The sequence below is a fragment of the Lagopus muta genome, chromosome 1, assembly GCF_023343835.1.
Source record: "Lagopus muta isolate bLagMut1 chromosome 1, bLagMut1 primary, whole genome shotgun sequence".
Taxonomy (NCBI): Eukaryota; Metazoa; Chordata; class Aves; order Galliformes; family Phasianidae; genus Lagopus; species Lagopus muta.
In genome coordinates, this window is record NC_064433.1 from 102,321,228 (window position 1) to 102,345,421 (window position 24,194).

Below are 24,194 nucleotides of genomic sequence, written 5' to 3' on the forward strand. Positions count from 1 at the left end.
ACAAAAGATTTGTATTTGACAAATCTGAAGCTTGCTATTATCTGCTTTATCTTGACAGCCTCGAAATCAAAGGGCTACATATTCAGCAATGGCAAAGAAAAGATGACTGTGTATTTAATTACTTTGAGAGTATACAAAATGAACACATGGTAAAACATGGAATTAGAGTGTTTTCTTTTTTGGCTCTCCTACATACATCAAAGGCAGAACTACTACTTAAATATCATACACCTGCTCTTGGTTTCAGTTTCTCCTGGAGATGGGTCAGAGTCATGAAGCTCTTCATAAGGGTCACACAGGATAGGTATGTTAGGCATGGCTCTTCTTCTACAAAGGCGTACAACTCTAATGCAAGCTAAGGTTCTGAAAAAAGTACTTTGAACCCTTACAGAATTCAGTGCAATTGTATTTTAATGTATTTCAGTGAACTGCTTTAATAAGGACTCCAGGAGCGATATCTCACTTTTGAAATAGTCTCTTTGCATAAAATAATGCTCTTCAGGAAAACACTGCACTTTGTTGACAGCATTCATGTTATTTTCGTTCTCTAGTGATGGTAGATGCCACAGGATGATGGCAAGCTTAAAAAGATTTTCCTTTAAACATATTATTCTCCAGTTTTAGTTTCTGTACTGTTCCTTGATTTTAGGTGCTCAGCTGTGCAATATAGATGGAGAAGTAGTTGGAATAACATCACACAGCCCTAAGAAATGAGGCTGAGAAGAGAGCTTGAAAAGTCATCTTGTCCATCCCTCTGCCATAAGATAGGATCAGCATCCCAAAAGCCACGGCTGTTTGGCCAGCTGACTCCTGAGAGCCTCCAGTGATGGAAGCTTCACAGCCTCCCCAGGCAATTCATTCCTTTGCTGAACTGTCTTTATGGTTAAATGACTTTGGCTAATGCTTAAAGGAAAGCTCCCTTGCTGCAGTGCAAAGGCTATTACCCCTTGTGTTGTCCCAGGTAGACACGGAGAATGATTTATTATGTACATTTTCACAACAATTATTGAATATATTTGAAGACTGCTTTTATGACTCCCCTTCAGTCTTTCTGGCTCTAAAGTCACATGCAAAAGATAAAGAAAATTAATGACCAGAGGTTTAATTAGTTCCATGTAGCAATTTTAAGCTATAATCTAAAAATAAAATACTTGGAAAGAACATCAGTAAACCATATTACTCAGGAGGATACAAGGAGTAATAGCATGCCAGCGTGATTACACAACAGAGAAATAGGAACTTTGCAAAAAGGTCAAATGAACATTACCACTGAGCAAAAAGGCAGAGCTTTCTCTATATCTGCTCTTAAAAAATCCTCAAGATTGATGGAAAGAATAAAGATACATATAATTTAAGTTGTTAAACTCATTTAATTTTCACTGAGCTGAATTGGAGCCTTGCCTGCTTACAGACTGCAGGAAGGATGCTTTTGTATTTAAGGACTAGACTGAAACTCAAGAGGCAAGTTTAATCCTTGTCTTTCTGTAAGACTTCCTTTTGATTCTGGGAAAGTCACCAAATCTCTGTATTGCCTACTGATAAAATGATCAGTAGCTCCACTTCTTTTCTCTTGAATACTTCTTTCCTTTTACAGATTATAAACCTTTGAGGCTGGTGGTTTATTTGCACTGAAACCTGCAGGACTCCAGTATGGGACGGAATGAAGACCTTTTGAAGGGTACTGCATGACAAAATACAAAACTGGGCTACTGAAAAAACACTGTAACATACTGCATATATGGGATCACCACGAGAGATGTTAAACATGACTTGAAATTGATTGACTGTGTCTTTCAATCATGTTATATCAGACATCTTCAGGCTTAGAATTTAGCATTGTAAAAGCAACAAAATCTCTACCCAAACAGAATACAGTATTAGAGTGAGAAATAAATCTAGTCACTTTTGTTTCCTGATAGTTATTTTAATATGGGAATAGAATAGAATTGTAGAATGGTTTGGATTGGAAGGGACCTTTAACATCACCTAGCTCCAACCCCATTGCTAAAGGCAGGGACATCTCCCATAAGACCAGGAGTAGCAATATACCAGCCCTGACCTATGAAAACTGTTAAGTAAATGTTGAGATTATGGGCAATTGTGGATTATTTAACACTTTTCTCCAGATGTCACTGTGATGCAGGGAAATCCATGAAATAACAAAGCATCGTTTTATTACAGTCCATAGGCTGATGATAAGAAATACTTGGAGGATATCTGTATGCTTTGCCAAAACTAGTTCTGATACACATGCAGTGCTATGGAGTCATACCCTCAAGCAGTTGCCTAAAGTCACAAAAGACATCTCTGTGCCACAGCATGGAGCTGAACTCATGATGTAAGGCAAAGTACAGAAGACTACTTTTTGGCAGCAAAGCTACTACTGTCTAAATTGACAATAACATATCCCCTATGAAAAAAATAACTGTATTTGGATTTACCATTGGTGGTTGAATGCCTTGATAGGATATGACTTAAAAATTACATTTGTACTGATAACATTATCCTTCTTTATTCTGAGGCTGTACTACCACTTTCAAAGCTAAAAGATATCCTTACCAGTAGTTTTTTGCTGTACTGTTTTCTGCACTTGACACCAGACAAATGGTTCCCGATTTTACTACACAAAACTAAGACAATATTCTGGTTCTGACCCTTTGCTCTTCATATACAAGTCTCCACAGCTTGTCATCCAACTAGCGTGTTATGAATTTGGCTGTATCTATTTCTTTCTCCGCTCTTGTTTACATTTCTTTAGAGATCTTGCCTGTTGTTGCTGCTCCTTCATATTTTCCCCCTCAAAAACTACTGGTCAAAATCCATCCACTTTATTTAAAAGGAATAAAATAAATGTCTAATACATGATGTGGTAGAAACCAATTGAAGCAGCAGCCTCTGTTCTGCAGTTTTTTGGCTTCCTGTGAATGTATCCACTCTGAACCCTTGGGTTGTGCATCGTCCTGCTTGGCTGAGCTGCAGCACTATTTACTTTGGTTACCTTCCAGAGAAAGAACATGATCCTCAAAAAAGCTCTTGGAACACTGAGAGAGGAAACGGGAGCATTCAGATCACCTTGAAGTCAAAGTAGGGACACAGTCTTTCTTCAGATCAAGTCCATACTTATGATGCTGCATCTACTACAGATGCACACATTAGGTAGAGTTATTTATATTCTGCAGACAGTAACTACCGTATGCCTAATGACTCACCTCATTCTCCCTATTGACAGAAAGGAGCAGCTCAGGCTTTGAGCTGTAAGAATCCTTTCTATCTTTTAGGGCATCTCCTAACCTGCAAAATGAACTTCTTGAATAACTAACTCGCCGTAAAATTAAAACTACATCCTGCCCACAGGACAGGGGGAACTTTAAGATTCCTGGATTGAGGCAAGAAATTTGGTCTCCAAATAAAATAAAGCAAAGTTTTCCCTAAAGTGCTTAACTAAAGGGTATCCATGCCACACTTTTATTTTTCATCCTTTTTTGACCTTTAATTTAACCTAAGTACGCACTCAATTTTAGCTGTGTTTTCTTCTCAACATCTCCTGCTTTAGGCCACACACACAAAATGTGTGATTTGACACCCTTCCTTTCTTAAAATCTTATGGTAAGAAGGAAAAAAGAGATGTTATTTGAAATAACCTCAAACTAGAGTTATTTGGTCCATTAGGGTACTTATTTAACCAACTGCTTCAAACCATGCTTTTTTACATTGAAAATTATAGCTTTTATGGATTCCTGTAAACTTCTAGGTATGAAAATGGCTGTTTTTCAAAAAAGTGTTTCTAGATCACTAAAAATAATTCACTTGTGTTTACATTTCCTTTGAATTCCTTGAGTGGAATTCAAGGTAACAATATGTACTCCTCACCTCTGTCGTAACTGATCTATGTTCTTTCATTTTTAACATATTTCACATGTATCTATTGTTGATAGAATGGCAGTCAAAACACTTTGCCCATTGCCTTGCACAACAGGTATATACCAACACTGGCATCACTACCAACAACAAGGAGGTCCTTCACTCAGATTCCAACCTCACCAATGCCCAGAAACCCTCAACAGTAGATATCACTTTGGGATGTCAGATGATAGAAGAGTACCTCCAGGAAACTGGCCTTTGAGTGGTGGATTAACTTTGCCAGTCTTTTTGTCCCATTTGTGATGGGTTATTGGCTTTATAGAATCCAGGTATGATACTACTGCACACATCTGTTTTTAAGCTGTATTTGAGATGCTGCTGTACGTTTCTAGTAATTTCAGATCGCTTCTTCTCTTATTAACAAACCACCTTGTTTATTAAAATAAAATTTCTGGTTTGGGGACTCATTCTATCATAATGTCTTATGCTTTCATTCAACACATGAACTCCATCCATCCACGCCTGATCTCGTTTCTTTGTGGCACTGTAAAAGCTGCAGGCTTAGGCTCACTAATGGTTGAATGATCTGGACGTTAACATGCCAGCTGATTTTTCATACTTGGTGACCTCCGGTTGCTGAGCCAGGTATATATCAGGCACAGAACTCTTAGGCTCTACCTGCTAGTTACTTGAAAATTGAACTACTGCAATGATACTCCCAAAGCAAACTTTACTTTGGTTTGGCAAAAAGTACAAGGCAATTCAGAAATTGGCTCCCTCTGAAAGTTCTCCTTTCCTTGTTATTTCCTTCCAAGAATGTTCAAAAAAAGAGAAAAAAAAAAGAATGTTGTCCCCTTTTAAATTGCTGTTCACTCACCAAAGCGAATAGCCTTCATTCTGAATGTATTTCTAGTGAACACAGGTCATGAAGTATTAGAAAGTTAAAAATAGCCAAGATGGCAGCAGTCTCCCCCAAGGAATATAACATGCCAGATGTAACGTCCCAGAATACAAACTTTCTTCTGTCACAAATTCTATCTTAGATCTTTCTCAAGTGTGTGAGTAACACTCGTAAGTGAAACTGCTGTCTACTAAAGCGGAGACTGAAACCAAGTCAAGCAGTTTTTTTGAACAAATTATTAACATTTACATACTATTTCACTTATCTTGGGATTCACATTGGTACTACATTTTACCATAAAAGTAGCATTTCAATACTCCTAGAAAAAGATTTTGTTCTTTTCCATAAAAACCTTCTCTGTAGGCAATACACTGTTCCATGTAAAGTTTCATAACAATAATGCAAGTAGATCAAAAAGGTGAGTTATTTTCCATCATGTATACACTAAATGTGTGCAAACTGTAATAGATAAACCAACCACCTTCTCAGGAGGGACACGTATTGACGTTTTTGGACAGTAGCAGCAGCCTTTGAATTTTCACTTTGACTGCTGCTTAAAAACTGTCAGAAAGGAAACACCTACTGTGCGCCTTCACTTGCCTTCTGATCCCTTATTAGTTAACCCTGAAGTGCATATGTATACAGCCTTAATCCCCAAGTGAGTATCTGGACCAAGGGAAATCTGGAATTAATTGCGAAGTATTTTGGTTACTAATGCAGCTGTTACAAGTGTTTGATTTGGCAAGCGAACAGAAAAGGCACTGCATACCAATTTCGTGAGCCACTGTAAAAGCTGCATGGAGGCCGTCATCTTCAATCACTGCACAGCTGCGCTCAGGAGAGCATATGGTCCCAACGTCTGCCATTCCCAGAGTATCACATGAATGATGCCCACATAAATCCTGTCCAGGAAGGAAAAAAAAATCATTAAAATAAATTTTTACACCCATAAGTAACAACAGGCTAAAGCCACCAGTCCTTTGCAAACAGCAGAACCTGGATAAAAACAGTCATATGAGCTTACATCTAAAGATCTCAATGCAGTTTGAAAGCATGATTATCCAATCTCTGCTAAAGTCACTGGGAGAATTTTCACTGAATTTAATTAATCTACAACTAACTATTGTTATTTAAATTTGTATTTCTGCAATGCATGCAGACACTTAAAGTTGCACTGAACTAGTACACAAAATACATGCCACAGAAACATTTCTGAAGAAATAAAATATATCCAAATATATTTATTTACTAAAGGTGAAAACAAACGCACAGATAAAGCACCACATTCCTAATCATTTCTTGAATTACAGATTGCCTCTCTATTCAAAAGGCAAATCTACTTGTACCTAAATAAATGAGATTGTTATATATTAAACCTCATGTCACACCCGCCCAGTAGTACAATGATTAATAACGTGTATTACCCAATATACCAAGTATTTTAGCAATTCTCAGAGGTTGCTTAAGGAGTCAAGGACAGAACAGAGTGCAAAATCCTCTTGATTCCTAGTTCAAATAGTGCAACAACTAGGTCACATGCTAGCACTAGGTTTTTTTTATTTATTTCAGGATGCTACTACTACCACCACCACTACTACTACTAAAAAATGAAGCTTTGGTCAGACATATGGTTTTTTCAGTTGAGAAGGAAAAGTTGAGATCATGCCATTTGGAACACTCTTAAGATTATTAATTGTGGTTGAGTGAAAACATCATTTTCAAGGCAGTATTACCAATTGCTACTATCAAAATGATCAGTTCTGTTTTTTTTCCTTCATTTTTAAGAATCTCTTCTTCCCTCTAGATCTCCTTTATAAATGACTTATATGTTTCATAATTAATCCATTCTATAGTGCTTGTGATCTAGAGTCTATTCAGAAAGAAGATGCAACACTTAAATTCCTATTACTTTTCTTGTGTTCATTTCTATTTATCATTTCATGCACCACTTCTGAGTATGGCCCTTTCAATCTAGCAGTACATTTTACACAGGGTAGTTTAAAGTGGTTTACCTACAGCAGCATAGATCAGGTAACAAAACTCAGAAAATGCATGGCTTTGTACCAGTATAAATACCTTTTAGTAGTGATATAATTGATCTACATAAATGACTGTAAGTTGTATAGGAAGTTATACTACATCCATTTTAACTGGATCCACATAAGCAGTTGAACTGAAATTCTTACACAAATACAAAAAAGCACATAAATGAGACAGAAAGTTGCTTAGTAAAGAAGGTCTGAACTACCTTCATGTTGATAGTACCAAGAATGGTATAAAATACACTAATTGAGACCTCGTCTGTACACACAGATTCTGTGCCATTTGGTCCTCTCTTATGCCTGTGGCGTTTTTATCACTTAGATGCTTACATAAGTATTCCTCCCAGTATGATACAATTATATCAGCATCCATATGCCTCATGCATAAATTGCATGATTTCTTTTCATTTGCATACAAGAAGAAGCTAAGTCAGTGATGTGGCCATGGAGCTGTAACAGCAAACACAATCAGGTATCATAAAATGATTATTCAGATTTGACAACACAAGTGTAATTAAAATAACACAGTCTTTCCAAACAGGCAGACTCATAAGCCTCCTTAGAGCTACTTCTGATGGGAACTCTGGATTTTGAAAAATTATAACCAGGACATTAACGATAAGCATCCGTTCTGACTTTTGGCTGGTTAGTAATACCATCCTAAAAATTTCCTAAGCTATGCATTATGCCACCTTCATTAAACATCAGAAAATAGCTATGCACATACACAGGCACGAAAGGAAATAGCAATGTTTGGTTACCTTTCATACGTTATGTGTTACTGACATTACACCACATTACACGCCCCAGTTTTCCTGTGAATTCCAGTCACTTCATCAGGTTGTTGTTCCTCCATTACCATAATTTCCCAGAGTATGACATATATCCAAACATCTCAACATCTTACTAGTAGCCTTCAAATTTATTTGCATAACAGCTGTCTAGACTTAACAAAGCAGGCTTTATGCTTTCTTTAGGAATAACTGAGCTTCAGGTCAGACAAAGTTCTTGACTGACTTTATTACTTAATGGTCACCCCTAGAATATCCTGCTTACTAGCTAGCTTCGTCAACACCCCACAGGCAGTTGGTAAACACTTGCCCCCAGATAGAGGTAAGGTGGTAGTGTGGGACCAGAGATCCCCATAAGATAAAAGAGAGGAAAGCAAATGCACTGTGGACAGAAAGCAGTGGATTGATACAGCACAACTGCATTTCCAGCAGCTGGCTAAGTCACCACATCTGGAGGGCCTCCCCAGCAGACTGAGAAAGATGACATGGGGAGTCCTTCTGCCAGCTACTGAATTTCAGCTGGGCAGTAGTGGAGCTGGGCTGTAAATGGTCTTGAGACAGGAAATATTTTCTGGTATTAGCTTATTTGTGTGAAGTTGTTATTCATAGAGTCACAAAGGGATATTAACAGTCATTGGAAGGATGTCTACAGATTGCCCATCTGCTACTAGAGCAGTGCGTGCACTGACCAAGCTCTGAACAGAGAATATGCACAGAGCCTTCTGGTAGTGCTCAGTCCTCAGTGACTGCATGAGGATGACTTTTTTAAGCTAGTTTGTCCATAACCAGGCAGATTACTCAGGACATGGCTCCATTATGTCCTCAACTCTTTCTTAATTTCTCTTGCCCATGTATGATTTACAATATTTCTACTCACAGCATCTCATGTTATATATTACAGACACAATTTGAAGTGGCATCTCTGAGACAAATATTCTGAAAATTTTGCCATTGGATGCTTTTCTTAACTCATCACTTCCTAGTTAATGGTCTTTCCCCACAGCACAGCTTTCAGTGATGTGACAAAGATCACACCTGTTAACACTTTCAATCTTTTACATCTGTATGGCAAATTTTCCTTCGACATACAGTTTCTCTAGCTATACTGGCCATACTGGATGATTTGTTAACAGCATTGATATCTACATTTTTAGTTTTCCCAAGGAGTTTTGAAAGACAGTCACAGACTTCCGAAGTAAAATTTCTGGGAGTACATTAAAAGTTCTTATTTCCTTAGAATGTAGTATTTTCTTTAAGGAAAAAAAAAAAAAAAAAAAAAAAGGCCTTGATGTAATGATGCAATTTAAAAAAAATCTGCTTGGATTCCCCTCAATTTTTCAAACTCCTGAAGTCTCATGATACTTAAGATCAATTTCTAACAACTATTTTGCTGTGGTGTGTAGCTTTCATTTTAAAAGTCAGTCTCTTTTTCAGATCTGTATACTCGTTTAATTGCCTCCAAGCAGAAGAAACTTCTAAGAATATGTGTTTCTTCTTGATATTTCTGAAGAAAGAATGCAGCATCTGGCCTTTCATCTAGATTACAGAAGTTTCAAAATGGAAGAAGGAATAGAAAATGTGTTTGCTACATAGGAGACAATAGATGTTAAGCCTTAAGCTTTGGCAAAGAAACAACAGGAAAAATGAGCTGTACATCATAAGACCAGTAGTTAATTAGAGAGCTTATTAAAGGCCAAGTTTTCCTGGCATTCATAAGTATTTCAAGAGCAGCTGGCTGTTGGCCAGATATACATAGCATTGTAGTGAATGAAGATAACTCTAGTGGCCTCCTGCTTGAAGTAGTTAATTTATTTTACCTGAAAATCTTTGATTTGTGTGGTAAGGTTAAAAATGAGAATAAACTGTTAAGTGAAACCTGATAGCAGACCAGAGACTATGGACTGGATCCAAAACAGTATTTAAGAACCAGTGTGGACTGTTTGGTGGAATGTAAATGGAGAAGAACAAAACCGACCCGTGTCCCCTGGTCTTTGCGTTATCTATCCTGCACAGGGCTTGTAGTTTGTGATTTTACGGACCCCAAAGCAAAACAGTTTTACAGCCCTGAGCAGCTTAGCATTTAGCTTACACTGAAGTACAGACATTTAGTGTTTCTCAATCTTTGTCCCTGTGGGAACTCAAGTCTACACATATTCTCAGATCAGACCTAAGAGACACCAACAGGACTGGACTTGGTTGCACATCACCATGTTTTAAAATCACAGCTAACAGCTTTTACATCACTATGTTTGTTTGCTTGCTTTTCTGGTTTCATTACAATGGTCCAGCAAAGCCTTTGCCCAGTTTCGACTTCAAATTCCTTTGAAGGATGAGGATACTTCGAAGTGCATTTTTTAAGAAAGTGCCCTAAGCACCAGACTATAGCCTACAAGGAAGGCATGCACGTGGCTGTGTGTGCAGGAAGCTGGGGCTCCTCCCTTTGCATCCCATGTGCCAAAGGTTTCCACAGCCCAGACTGCAGTTAGTGCTTACAGCACCTGGTGAAGGGACTTCATTTTTGGTTGCTGTTCTCAGTCTGCTTCTGTTATTTTACATTTAACAGCCTTTCAGTAAATTACGTAAAACACTCTTCTGTATGTTTTGGGAGCACAGGCTTTCTTGCTCTAAGCAGCGCACTCCGGTCAGCAGCTTCAGGTCATGATTTCTCTCCTTCTCACCACATGTATCTTGAATTACTTGCTAAATAGTGACATAGCTTTGGTCAGAGAGGTGGAAAGTTTCCTTAACACCTGGAACAGCTTACAGTCTACTGGTTAAGGACCTCTCCTGGGAGGTGGGTGATGTAGGCCTAAAAACCCTCAAGCAGAGGAAGGAATTAAACACAGCTTTCCAACTTCCTGCACAAGCGTTCTCACTGCAAGTCTGTAAAAGGAAGGTGGGGTTGCAAATTACTCAGGACTCACAAATCCATCCTTCTGCACTCAACCCTGGAAAGTAGATGGAAGTTTATTAACGTCACAGCAACACAGAACAGAACACTTGGAGACAAACACTAATAAAAAGGAGATAGAAAGACTCATAGAAACAGAAAGGATTACCAGTATCACCCAAGGAGTGTGTGATGTCCAGAAGGCAAAAGGAGTAAAAGATTGGAATTGATGCACCTCAAAATGTGTACTGGAAACAAGGGCTAATGGGTAATAATAAGGGAATGGTCTATTTTACCCTTCAGCTGATACTAGGACAATTAGAAAGAGAGACTATACATTCCAAAAATGGTGCAACAGTGCTCTGGAGAAAGCCTGCTGTGAAAAGTCCTGCTCCTAAAAAACTGCTAAGTCTTGCTGGTGTGGATGTCCAGGTAAGGGCATCGGGACAAGGCCTAGCCATCACTGTGAAGGAAAGGACTCCAGCTAGACCCACTGAGATACTGCTTCACCCTCCCCAACACATTTTGAGGGGAAAAACAAAGTCTGGTTAACTTTTGAGAGAAAAAGGAGTGATGATACCTGCCTCTTTTACCAAACAAAAGTAGTTCTACCTAAAAACGGAGGTCACCTTCCTTTCAGGTTACTATGTTAAAGTCAGAAATAAGCCAGGGGTATTTGAATCTCAAACACAGTGAATTGTCTTTCTGAATTCTACGTAAGGAGATTCGATGTTTTGGTGATGTTGGGACCTCCTCACAGGAGTGGTTACTTAGACATGCTCTTACTCTTCCCTTGTATGACACAAGGACCCTAAGCATCTGTCATCCCAGGACACCCTGCAGTGAAGCATTAGTAACAGAGTCTAAATTGGACTTATTCTTTGTGATCTCAGTAGACAAAGTAACAAAACTTCTTTTACTCCTAAAATATACAAAGAAAATGCAGTGGCATTATGTAAAACACAGATTATTAAAAAGCAACAACAATAACAAAATGCATACAAGTCTTTTGGATTCTGCACGGCGAAGGGAAGGCAAACAAAATTTCAGTTGTGAAAAACACCAGTTGTGACTGGTGAGCAGGGAAAGATGTTTGATTTAACTTGCCTATTCCATAAATCTTTTGCATGGAAACTCCACACAGTCTCTGTAGATTAGCATGAATCATTAGAATGAATCCTCCCCCTCAAATAATGCCCCACTTTATTTTCCCCTGAGACATCAACTAAATGTATTAGATTTGCAAAAAAAAAAAAAAGGTTAAAACCCTACAGAACTGGAAGACATGTCACATCATAACTTCTTCAAAGTAATAGTAATAAACGTTAATGAAATATATTTTATTGACAATTGTTATGCTGACCTCCTTTACAGATTAAGAATTGTGAGGAGATGACTATATATATATATATATAGGGAGAGAGAGAGAGAGAGAGAGAGACAGAGAGAAAGAGAAGTAGAGCCAAAGAAAGTAGTTGCTCCACTCAATGAAATAACCATCTATTGAGTTGAGGTAATCCAAAGCTCACTGTTAAATTTCAACAGCACTGTCAGATTGACAGTTAAACTAAATCATACACATAAGATCCATGTAATTACTGTGTGGAAAAAGGCAGGACGGTGGCCTTTGGCTCCAGTGTGAACTTCTTTTTAGAGTCAGGTTTGCTGATTGTGGATGTGGATGTGGATATTGTGGATGATGCCTTATGAAAGTGTTTGTTCTTGGTGCCTACATCTACTTGAGAAATATCTTTTTATTTTATTTTTAATTTTCACGTGATTCAGAGTAGGAGGAAAGGGAAAGGAAGAGAACTGGATTTTGTCCAAATGCACTCAATAGTTCACTTGAAATTTAACTGAGGGTCACTAATGAAACAGACTGGATGAATTCTCAAGGATAATTACAGAGCAGGCAAGATCTCAGAAAAGAACAGTCTGAGTTCAAGCACAGTTTGCAAGACACAACAAATATGTTTTTGTGCTGTGACAAATAATCTGGCACATATTTGTTGCACTGATAAAAACCTGAAGACTGAAGATAACCTGCTTCCAGCTTCAGAGAACTGTTAATGAGAACGTTTGAAGCAGATGAAATTGCTGTTGACTTCACAGACTTGGGAAACAAAGTGAGCTAATATCTGAGCGTATAGGGCTTACAAGCTCTTCTTCCTTCCCACCACACAGCTGCACCTGTACCACAAAGCAGAGTGGGGTCTCACCTGGCCACCAGATGATCGAGTCCTAGCATCTCCACACTGTAGAAGATACTCTGAAGATGCATGTGACCTAAGGATTTACAGCTGCTGTCAGGGACTCAACCGCAAAGTGGGATCCATGTATTCTCTTGGCTGTCAAGGCCAAACCACTTTAACAAGAACTTTCATGGTATTTATTGTGGTTTAACCCAGCAGGTGGCTCAGCACCACAAAGTTGTTCGTTTACTCCCCGCTTTCTCAATGGGTAAAGGAAGACAGTCAGAAAAGAAAAGTGGAATTTACGAGTTGAGATAAAACTACTTACTAATATAGAAAAAAGGAAAATAATAATGACTCTACATATATATAGGAATGTATATAACAAGCGATGCACAAACAACCACTCAGCACCCCCTGATCGATGCCCAGCTAGCTCCTGGAGCTGCAAAAGAAACATCAGCTCCCATTCCCTTCAAAACTCTTTTGGCATGATGTCATAAAGGTATGGAATATTCCTTTGGCCAGTTGAAGTCAGTTATCCTAATTCTGTTCCCTCCCAGCTCCTTGGGCCCTTTACTGAGAATGGCCTTGGTTCTGTACAACACTGCTTAACAGCAACTATAAACATCAGTGTGTTATCAACATTGTTTTTCTACTAGAAGCAAAACATTGCATCATACCAGACACTCTGAAGAAAGCTATTCCATCCCAGCTGAAGCTAAGATACCTTTCTATTACATCTTGGTACCGATAAGTCAGACCCCTCATACTTGATACTTTGGGGAATTCAAAATAATTGTTATGGAACCCAATGAGTTTCTGCAGTATTTAGTGACAGATAATTTCTGCATTCACTGATGTTTATAGGTGTAACAGTAACCAGACCTGTTATAGTAGCTTTTCTGGTAGTTACATCTGGGATTCACTGCAGCTAAGGGATAGAGTTATGCTGCCCTTGCCCCCATTGATAGCAGTACAGAGCATCAAGACATTATCTGTATCACCCCAAATGGAACTCAGGTATATATTTATTTACTATTTATTTTGCTCTGCAGCACGATTGCTTTGAAATACTTGCCAAGTTAGATACATGTTATGACTAAAGGTAAATTGATGTTTTAACCCAGAATTAGTAAACCTTCTTCAAAAAATCTTCTTGCATGGGAAATATTTCCAGCATGAATTATGATTATAGTAATTTAGACCTCTCATACTGATTTTACAATACGAGAAAGCTGCCAGCGTTCTTAGTCTATCAGTGGTTGTTAATTTATCTTGAAACAAGTAACGACAATAGAAGAGGAGAAAGCAGTGGTGCTGAACTGTGAGCAAGCATCTTTTCATGTCAAAAAAAGATCCAAGTCAGTGTCACTCCAGAATAAAGACAATTATTACTTCAGAGCCTTGTATGGCAGTAGGCATGTGCAACTGAGACTAGCTCCATGTCAACAGTTACATACAGCTGAGGACATGTGTTTGGCTGACAAACGATGTGCAAATATTATTCTGTTGATGCAGAGACACAAAGTTTGAGGTGGCCTCAGTTAGTAAACAAAGACGGAAAATGTACCTCACACATTCACTCCATGCCTCAAAAACAAGCGATTTAGCGGAAGACATCTGGATGTTCAAAAATTAGCATGACGGTATTCAGAGCCCATCAAAACAGGCAGCCATGGTGCGGCGTCTCGTAGCTAAGCAACGCACTTCATACATTCAAAACATAGTTGTAAAAGTGGGATCCTCCTGCCAACTGCTGCCACTCTCATTGAAAAGCTAAACTGGAAAAAATCTTGCTCGAGCTCAAAGTGGGACTGTTTTCTGCAGGAAACATCTCCGCTCCTTTTTCATTCTTTAACCCTTTTTTGTGTTTACATTCCAAGATGAGCAAATAGATCCATGTTGACGTTCTGACTGTAAGCATATAAAAATCGTGTGGATTCCCTGCAAAGAACATCATAAACACATGTAGCAAGAAACTACGATCCTGTCCTTTCTGAGCCAAATACTGACGTGCAATGCCAAACAATGCGCCTGTACACGCAACCAGTCATCAGAACAGATTATGTTATCCGGAATTGCTCTGCTGCATGCACTACATGTAAACCAGGAAAAACCACTGAGGCATGTGCCTTTCTTTTCCAGAGTACCTACATCCCTAAGTAACAACGCAAACAATATTTGCATCTTAAGAGTGGAGGGAGACCAGGGGAACGGGGACACTTAGTGGATGTACTGCATGCATCTGAAAGCAGTAACCCTGCCCATGGAAGATGTGTTACTCAGGAGTAATTCAAAGTGGGTTACTGATTAGCACTCTTGTTCTGGCATGAGGGCCATGCAAAAATCCATGGATAAGCATCTGTAAAGCAAGTGCATTTTAAAGCCACATCCTACCTTAATCCAAAGAAGTTAAATCATTAAGCTAGGACTCATAGCCTGCCACCGTAGGAGTTTCTGAACCACAATAAATCCCAAGGAAATAAATGGGAATTCTGGCAGAGACACACACCCTCTAGTGAAAGAGTGATGGATTTTGGCCCAAGCTTAACCAATAAGCCATTGGAAGGGATGTTTATAGCAAAAAGCAAGAACACTATGACCCACCCTAGGTAGCCTGCTTTCTTTCAGATTGTAATGATAAAAAAATGAAAGCTTGCAAATTGGAATGATGGGTTTTAAACTGCTAAAAAAAGGCTCCAGTTGCACAAGGGATGCCTGACCGACACAGAACTTAATGTTTCAACTATTTACAGCTATAAAAGCAAGCCAGGCACTTTTTTTTCCCCTTCTGGAGCAACTCCTTCCACAAACCATCCAAAGCATCCTTTTTGGCAGGCTTTGGCGATGTAGAAAAGCAGGAGTACTCGAACCAACGGAAAGTCATGCCGTTATTTTTTTCATACTTGAGGAAGAAAAAAAATTAAAAAAAGAAAACACCAAACCCAGACCGCTGAGGGCAGAGTCTTACAGAAGAACTTCATTGCATAAACTCTACCACATGTCTACTACAGCAATGTCCCGTAACGACCTCTGGCGATGCAATTAATTAGTGAGTGGGCAGGGAGCGAGGTGCAGCTCCGTGTGGCTCAGGCTGGTGGGTTCTGACCCATGGCTGGTTGGGACACTCATGTCTCACTGCAGGGCAGGATTCTGCATCCCCTCACCAGCAGCCCAGCTCACTCCACTTCTGCAGCTCTGTTTGCCTGTGGTTTCCATTTGTGCCCTACCCTCGAACCACAGAGCAGCAGCCAGCTTCCAGAGCAGCAGAGCTGGCCTGTTGTGCTGGAAATAGCCCGTCAACCCCCTCAGTGAGGAAGTCTCATGTGCTTTTACGCTGCCCTGTATGGGCTTGCTAGCAGCTAAGCAGGTTCACTGGGGGACTAATATAGGCTGGGGAACAGTCAGCTTGCAGAACAGATCTCTCCCTGAGAGGGGCTGTGTGTGACGAGCTCAGTGAGAGAGGACACAGTGTCATCTCCCAAGGGGAACAAGGAAGATAGCTTCAGATCTGGCAAACCACTGCCTCTCTGATCTGGCAGCAGTCCCAGTGCCATGCTGAAATGCATGGCCTCACAGGGAAGAGGAGACACACCAACACATACACGACATGTTGGCTTTCCAGCTCCACTTCCACCCCAGCAGCTGTTCATCTGGGTGCTAGTCCGTGGGCCGCAGCACTACCCAACCACAGGGACAAGGATGCGGGCAGGCAGCAGCCACCAGGCCAAGCGCGTGCTGGACAGCGGCCGCATTGCCACCGCCCCATGAAGTGCCGTGCCCGGGATGCCGAGCCCTGGTTGATGCTTACCTCGCGGGTGAAGAGGATGGCGGCGTCGTAGTGCTCGTCGTGATCGTCGTCGAGGCGGTTGTGCTGGTGCTGCCACTTGCAGAAGTTCTTGAGGGTGGTGGCGGCGTTGCGGTTGACCTCCAGCCCCTTCTCCTTCTCGCCTAGAACCACCACCTTCACAACGGCCAGCCGCACGTGGTTCTCCAGGCTGGCGTGCGCGTAGAGCCGCGAGGCGATGGAGGCCAAGGTGAGCAGGTAGTGCTGCAGCCCCTTTCCGTACTTGCGCGCCATGGACGCATCGGCCACCAGCAGCAGCTCCACCTGCCGGGCCCGCGACACCGAGCGACGCCGCCGCCGCCTCCGCCGCTCGCTCTCAGGCGCCGCCGCCGCGCCGGCCGGACCGCGGGTCTCGCAGCTGGGGCGGGCCGGCAGCGTCTCGAAGCTGAAGCGCTCCCTGCGGAAGAAGTGTGGGGCGCGGGCTGGGCCTTCGCCGTAGATCCGCTGGCCGCCCTCCTCTTCCTCGTCTTCCTCCTCCCCGCCGCGCCGTGCCGGCTTCACGGTGTAGCGGGCGCGCCCGACGGCGAAGAAGCCGTCGAGGCCGCCGCAGAGGTTGAAGACGGCCAAGGAGCGCGGGCTGCCGTCCACCGTGCCACGGTAGTAGCAGCGCGACGGCCCGCCGTTCCGCGGCGCCCCCGGCGCCTCGTCGCGCTCCAGGTCGAGGAGGAAGCGGCGGCCGCCGGCGTAGAGCACGAAGCCCGCCCTGCCGCCCCCCGCGTAGGTCGGGTCGAGGCGCCGAACGACGCCGCTGGCCCCGCGGGGCGGCCCCGGGGGAGGGCCGGGCCGGGGCGGCGGCGGCGTTGGGGCGGCCCCGAGGGGCGGCGGCGGTGCTCCGGCAGCGGCAGGTGGCGGCGGATGGGCCGGGGCGAGGGGCAGGAGGGCGGCCAGCAGCAGGGAGAGCGGCGCGGGGAGCATGTCCCCGGCAGCAGGGATAAGCGGCGGTGATGGTCACGGAGGACGGGGAGCGAGGGGAAGGAGCCGGGCGGCGGAGTGCAGAGGGGAAGGAGAGAGGGGAGAAGGAGGGGGGGGAAAAACGAAGGAGAAGAAAGTTCTGCCTCCTGAGCGCGAGTCAAGTGTGAGCGGGAGAGGGAAGGATGTCAACAAAAGCCGCTCGCGTGTGAACTTTGTGTTTCTCTGCAGGGAAGAGTCAGGAGCACATGGAAGGAGAGAGAGAGAGGCGAAAATCGCAAATCCCCGCTGCTGGGGAGGCGGAGGGGGGAGAGAGGGGAAGGAGGAGAGAGGCTCGGAGCCGGCGTGCAGAGAAGTTTGAGCGCTTCCCGCTCCTCTTGCACTTCTCTGCTGGAGTCAGCGGCTCATCCCCATCAGCGGCAGCAGCGGGACGAGGGCAGCTCTGCTGCGGCTCCGCGCTCCCCGGCTCCGGCGGCTCCTTCCTTCCTCTGCCCCCTTCGGTTTGGAAGAAGGAGGAGAAGGGGAGAGGAGAAATTCAGGCACCAAACACCGCTTCGATCGTCTCCGGTGTGATGATGGTTAAAAAGAGAAAGAAAAAAAAAAAAAGCAAAAAAAAAAAAAAAAAAAAAAAAGCCAAAGAAGCGGAAAACGTCCTGGATTTTGGTGCGAGCCCCCTCTTCCCCTTCTCCTTTCTGTTGTTGTTGTTGTTATCCCCAGTCTGCCGATGTGAACAAGAGGAGAAGGGAGAGAAATGTGAAGATGAGAGGAGGTGGAACAATGAATTTATAGCGGAATGCCATCCTGCAATGGCAATTTCAACAATTCGTCACTGCAGGCTGCCTCTTAAAGGGAGAGCTTCAAAACCACCACTCCCACACTTCCTTCTCATTTAATCAGACAGAGAAACTTGAGGGGCGGGAGGAGGAGAAAGGAGAGAGAGGGAGCGAGGGAGAGGGAGGCAGGAGGGAGGAAGCCGGGGAGGGGAGAGACCGGCAGAAAATATTTGTGTCTGAAAAACGCCGCGTTTCCTTTGGATCACTTAAAGCCGCAGAGCCGCACGGTGTGCGATACTTCGCGAGCGATCACCTCGCGTTCTGCCAAGTTCCCCCTCCGCTACAGCCCGAGCTGGGAGCTGCGGGGCTCGGAAAAGAGGGAGCGTCCCGCAGCGCTCCGGGAGAGTTCTGGCCCCTTGCTGCCCCTTGCTGCCCGCAGGCTCTGCCCCCGCCCAGGGGTAGCGGCGGCGGCACCGAGCTTCCTCCCTTTGTCCCCGCGGTCCGCAGCTCCCAGCCTGTCATTAAGGGTCGGCAAGCTGTCATCTCGCTGCGGCGGGCTGCCATTAGCCCGAGCGCCCGAGGAGGAGGAGAAGGGAGGGCGGGGAAGAGTTAACGCTCTCTGTGACCTTACGAGCGACTTCAGATGCTAGGCTCACCACCCGCTGACCTACACGCGCACCCACGCGCTCGGTCCCCTCTCCTTCCTTCCCCATCCCCGCACCCGACGGGGACACCGCAAAGGTCAGATGTCCGGGTGCACTTTGTCATCGGCTCTTTCCACGCTGACACTGCCCGCAGGCAGAGGGGACAGCACAGAAATCCCCGCTGTTTTCTCTTCCTTGTGCCTTTGAGTCCCGCGGAGACGAGTGCCCGGAGCAGGTGCTCTCTGGCTGCGGTACGCACGGAGGGATGCGGTTTCCCCGCTTCCTCCCAGCCGCTATCAGCACCGCAGCCCTCCGCGGCACGCACCGAGCGATGCGCACACCGGCACCGCGCAGTGGGACAGCGGTGCTGAGCTGCGCAAAGAGCAGCTCAGAGGGAGAGCGCTGGAGGCTGCTCTCAGAGTCCAACGCGCTTGTGTAAAGAACGGGTTAACTCACACCACGAGCGCTTCGCAAATTAATATTCCCGGGTAAATTACGCATTAACATATGCCCGATCTGTAATTAGATCGCCCTGAGGTTATGCTTATGAAATATTTAACGTACCGAAGGTTTGCAGGTGTTCTTTATTCTTTTTTTTTTTTCTTTTCCCCATTTTTTTTTTTTTTTTTCCGGAAACAAGGAGACATGCAAACAAAAGTTCATTGCTCAGATTCCCCTTGCTTGTTTTTCTGCACTTCAGCAGTTTGCCGTCATCAAAAATTCTTCACCGGAGTTGGCCAATTCCAAAATTCAGTCCTATATCTGGGAGGTCACTTGACGTTTTTTGGGCATCAATCCAGAACTCTTCAACATTTTTTCAAATTTAAATATTTTCTCAGTTATTTTAAAGTGGCTATGAAGTTAAAACAGTTGATTTTATTTTTTTAAAAGGGGAAGAGAGAAGTGTAAGGCATGTTTTGATGAAAAGAAGAACCTGTAATTCATCTCTTGCTCTTTCTTGGATGGCTTTTACTTTTCCTTCGAGCCTCATGGATATCTCTTCAGCAACAACAATATTTTTATTGACTTCAATGAGACCTGATCAAGCCCTGGATTCACATATATGTCTGCATCCAAACTCCCAAATGCCTTTGGGAGTTGTGCTAAGGATGAGATCTAGGAGAAGGAATGTAGTTTGGATAGCAACATCAGAAACTCTCATTAAAAAAGCGTTAGTTTGTCCATGAATAGGCATATAGCACACAAGAGGCTGGTGTAATGTTCTCCTCTGCTACAGCGTAATTCCAAATGTCCAGCTAGATAGCCTAGGAAAAAGAGAAATGCTTAGAATGGTCAGTGGTAATTGAGTGGTGCACCTCAGTGCTTGCCTGTTGTCTTGTCCTTGATTTCCCAAATGAGACAAAAAAGCTGGCTAAACGTCTGCAATGCTGTGTTTCACTAGGCAAGGATGTAGGCTTTCCAAGAAGATGCAAATTAACCTGTTCAGATTACCCTGTGGATTTTGAAGTCTTTCCTGTATAGATTTCAAAACTGTAGTAACTCATTAGTGCAAGAGTGGAAAGTTAGGTCAATCATGCCTCGTCTAACAAGAGGAAACCTCTTCTAGCTCGAGAATCTTGAAGGATAAATCACTTAAACAAGTTGTCTTCTTTTTCCTCCCAAGTTTGCCCTTTTAGACCCTTTTTACAGTTACAGCATTCCCTTTAAACAAGAAAGCCTGTTAGCATGTCCCGAGTTGTGGATGGCACTAAATCCTTGTCAAACAGTTCCGACCTGGAAATCAGAAATCTGACCTTTCCCAACTGAGAGATAGAGAGCCACAAATCCTCAATTATCTTTAAGACACAACACGAGTTTTGTGCACTTTGGACCAAATTCAATCCTGATGTAAAAAGATGCAGTCCCTTTGAGTCTCCGGAGCTGCAAGCTGCTTACATTAAGGCTGTACTTCAGCCCTTGGTTTTGTCCATGAGTCTTAACTCTTAATTAAGCTTAATTCTTACTCCTGGAGAATTAATTTCTCTTCAGGATTTGTTGTTTGAGTGTTAGGAATGCCTGATGTTTCTATCTAATTGCACAGTGAGATGAATTGCTATGGGACATACTCATTTTTTTTCTATCAAATTGTAGGAAGATTGAATCAAACCCAAGAAATCCACCAAGTATGTTCTAAATTAGCATAAAGAACACAGCCAAAGGGTGGGAACTGGACACAGATTTTGGGAAATTCCTGTCCTTGAATCTACCTGTTGCAACATGCTTCCTAACATGGGGCAGCTTGGTGTCTCCTGAGAATAGAGAGTCTTTGTTTTATGGGACATTTTCAGTCCCATTCAGCAGGATCAAACTCACTTGCAAGAGAAAGCTGTTCAAATCTTTATCTCCCACAAATCCATCAGTGATATTTCACCACCTTTCAAATCCACCACATTTTCTTGGTCTTGTCAGGATTTTTAGCAATCCAGACATTATTATTATTTTGTTCAAGTCTATTAGTTTTAGAGATTTCCTATAGTTATGCATTGAAAACACTGAATGCACTTATTTCTCAACTGCTCATTATTAAATTAAATACTCATTATAAATCATTTTGCAAACAATGTTTTCAAATGAATATTTTTGGTTAGTTTTCTGGAAAAGTCTAGATATGCCGGTGTTTGAACTAAGCTGTACAGCCTTTGACTCCCACTCTAGAAAAACAGCATAGTCAACACTGTTCCTTACTTTGGACTGTGTGTATTTCTGTGGCTTAAATGCTCTTGGAAACCCATTTAGGATGGAGACCTCCTGGTATTTGTTTTGACTGAGTCTATCTCTTGCTTTTCGACACTGATGTAGGTTTGTGGTTGATAAGTGAGCCAACATCACCATTACTGGTGTATCCTTCCCGCCAGCCTTACCAAACGAGTCGGGAACTGAGTGGTTCTGCACACTGAGCTGACTTCTTCATCTTTCTCATACTGGATGTGACAGTGGCAAAGGCAGTAGCAAGAAGCTTTCTCTTAACTGCACATTCTCTCATTTTCAGGGCTGTCAATTCCTCTAAAGAGATTATCTTTTCTAGGGAGCTCAGTTCCATATTTTTGTAGTTAAATTATTTAAGCATCAAATAATGCATACCTCAGAAAAACCCAAACAATTAAAAAGTATTTTCATAATGAAAATGCATAGTGATAACAGACTGGGAGGAGTGCAGCTGCTTTCTGAGAGCAACCCTACAGAGAAGGACTTGGGGCTTCTAGTGAATGAAAAGTTTGACACAAGCCAGCAGTGTGCCCTTGCAGCCTGGAAGGCCAACTGCATCCTGAGCTGCATCACAAGATCAGTGGCCAGTAGAGCAAGGGAGGAAATTGTTCACCCTCTGCTCTACTCTTGCGAGACCCCACCTGGACTACTGCATTTAGCTCTGGGGCCCCCAGCACAGGAAAGATGTGGAGCTGTTGGAATGGATCCAGAGGAGGGCATGAAGATGATTGGAGGGCTGGAGCACTTCTGCTGTGAAGAAAGGCTGAGGGAGCTGGGCTTGTTTAGCCTGGAAAAGAGAAGGCCCTGCGGAGACATCATTGTGGCCTTCCGGTACTTGAGGGGATCTTACAAGCAGTGGAGGGACTAACTTTATGCATGGATAGATAGTGATAGCACAATGGGGAATGGCTTTAAACTAAAATAAGAGAAATTTAGGTTAGGTATTAGGGGGAAATTCTTTCCTCAGAGGGCAGTGAGGTGCTGGCACAGGTGCTCAGAGAAGCTGTGGTGCCCCATCCCTGGAGGCACTCAAGGCCAGGTTGGATGGGGCCCTGGGCAGCCTGAGCTGGTGGGGGGCAGCCCTGCCCAGGACAGGGGTTGAGGTGGGTGGGCTTTGAGCTCCCTTTCAGCCTAAGCCATTCTGTGATTCTATAGTTCTACGACTCTATGAAAAGACACAGACTGGTGTTCTCATGTGTGTGAGCTCCTGAGTGGCATTATCCAGATCATACCTTCATGTCCCTGACAAGCTATACTGCTTATGACCATAACCGTGGTTGCTTTAATTGTTCAGTTTTACAGTAAAAAAAATGTCTTCAATTACAATAAAATAATTAACTTTAACTAGTTGTATTTAGCAATAAATGTCTTTTTTTTTTCTTTTTTTTTCTTTTTTTCTTTTTTTTCTATTTCTTCTTTAGTGTGAAACTGTGTAGTTTTAAGGTAAAATGTTTTACTTGCTTCTTTATGGTCAATGACATCTTCAACTACAGCCATGTGGGAGTGAAGGAGACGCCTTTGGCTTGGGGTTTATGTTTTTATAAGTGGCATGTGTAAGTAATGTATCAAGTACGTAACAGCTCCAGTCGGCTAAAAACTTTTCATTTGACATCAGCTTCATTCTTCTGTAAAGACTAAGGAGGCAGCCATAAGGGTTGTTAAAACTGGGTTGGGCATACTTTAAATGGTGGTATTGTTTCAGTGTAACAACACAAGAATATTTGAATTCATGGGTACAGTATCGACACAAAAAAGGGAACTGTCTGGGGCCTCTGGCTGGAAATCAAATTGTTAGGTTATCCACTTATGAGGGAGGAAAAGAAGGAGCTAGTAAGATTTCTGTAAGATTAATTATATATAAAAATGTGTTACATAACAGAAGTGTATCTCTTGCCTTCACAGCAGGATCCAGAGGAGGAGCATGTTTGCTGATCAAAAGGAGCTGTGACAAAGTCCAGTCAGGAGGAAAAGAAGACACAAATGACAAATTATGTTTCCTAGGTGGTATGGGGTCCCTCACCTTCCTATAACTGATGCAGTGAGTGAACTCACATAAACCATAACATAAATGAATGATTGTGACCATTGAACCTACCATGAATGTTGCTTAAAAACATATGTTGGGTGGAGGTAGCATTCTGCAGAAAGTATCAGATGTTAGTATAGTATCAGACTATTCTTTTTTTTTTTTTTTTTTTCCTCCTTTTCCTGAACAGCAGCAAAATAATCAGAAGAATGGTAAGATGTTAAACTTTCCTTATAAAAAAGTGACACTTGCTATAAAAAAAACCCACGAGAGTGCAAGATACGCACATGATGTATTCTACAGCTGTTTCTTCAGAAGACTAGAAGGCCTGAAAAAGTCTGGAGTCTAGTTCATATGAAGAGCAGCAGACATTTAATTAATGTCAGACCTAGAATTTTACAGCCAATATGTGGTCTCTGAACATCTCTGCTCTAGTTAACAGAACATCTGTAGTAGAAAAACAGAACTTAAATAAATCTGAGTATACTCATACTACTCTAAACCTTACCCCCTTTCTATCATTATTCCTTTAAATATTTTTCCACAGATTTATATGTTCAGCTTCTCCTCCCCTCTCTGCTTTAATGAGCTGTGTCTAAACAAAACTCA

The 24,194-nt window shown here is 42.6% G+C and overlaps 1 protein-coding gene across 1 annotated transcript in view; it reads right to left on the reverse strand.

Moving 5' to 3' along the window:
• Positions 1-18,621, reverse strand: part of ADAMTS5 (ADAM metallopeptidase with thrombospondin type 1 motif 5) — a 45,541-nt gene extending 26,920 nt beyond the window's left edge. The window contains exons 1-2 of the mRNA XM_048947079.1: positions 16,492-18,621; positions 5,532-5,664 (exon numbers count right to left, since the gene is read on the reverse strand). Coding sequence (XP_048803036.1) covers positions 5,532-5,664; positions 16,492-17,442 — 1,084 coding nt within the window. The 5' untranslated portion in view covers positions 17,443-18,621. The remainder of the gene's footprint in view (positions 1-5,531; positions 5,665-16,491) is intronic.
• Between the last annotated feature and the right edge of the window lie 5,573 nt (positions 18,622-24,194).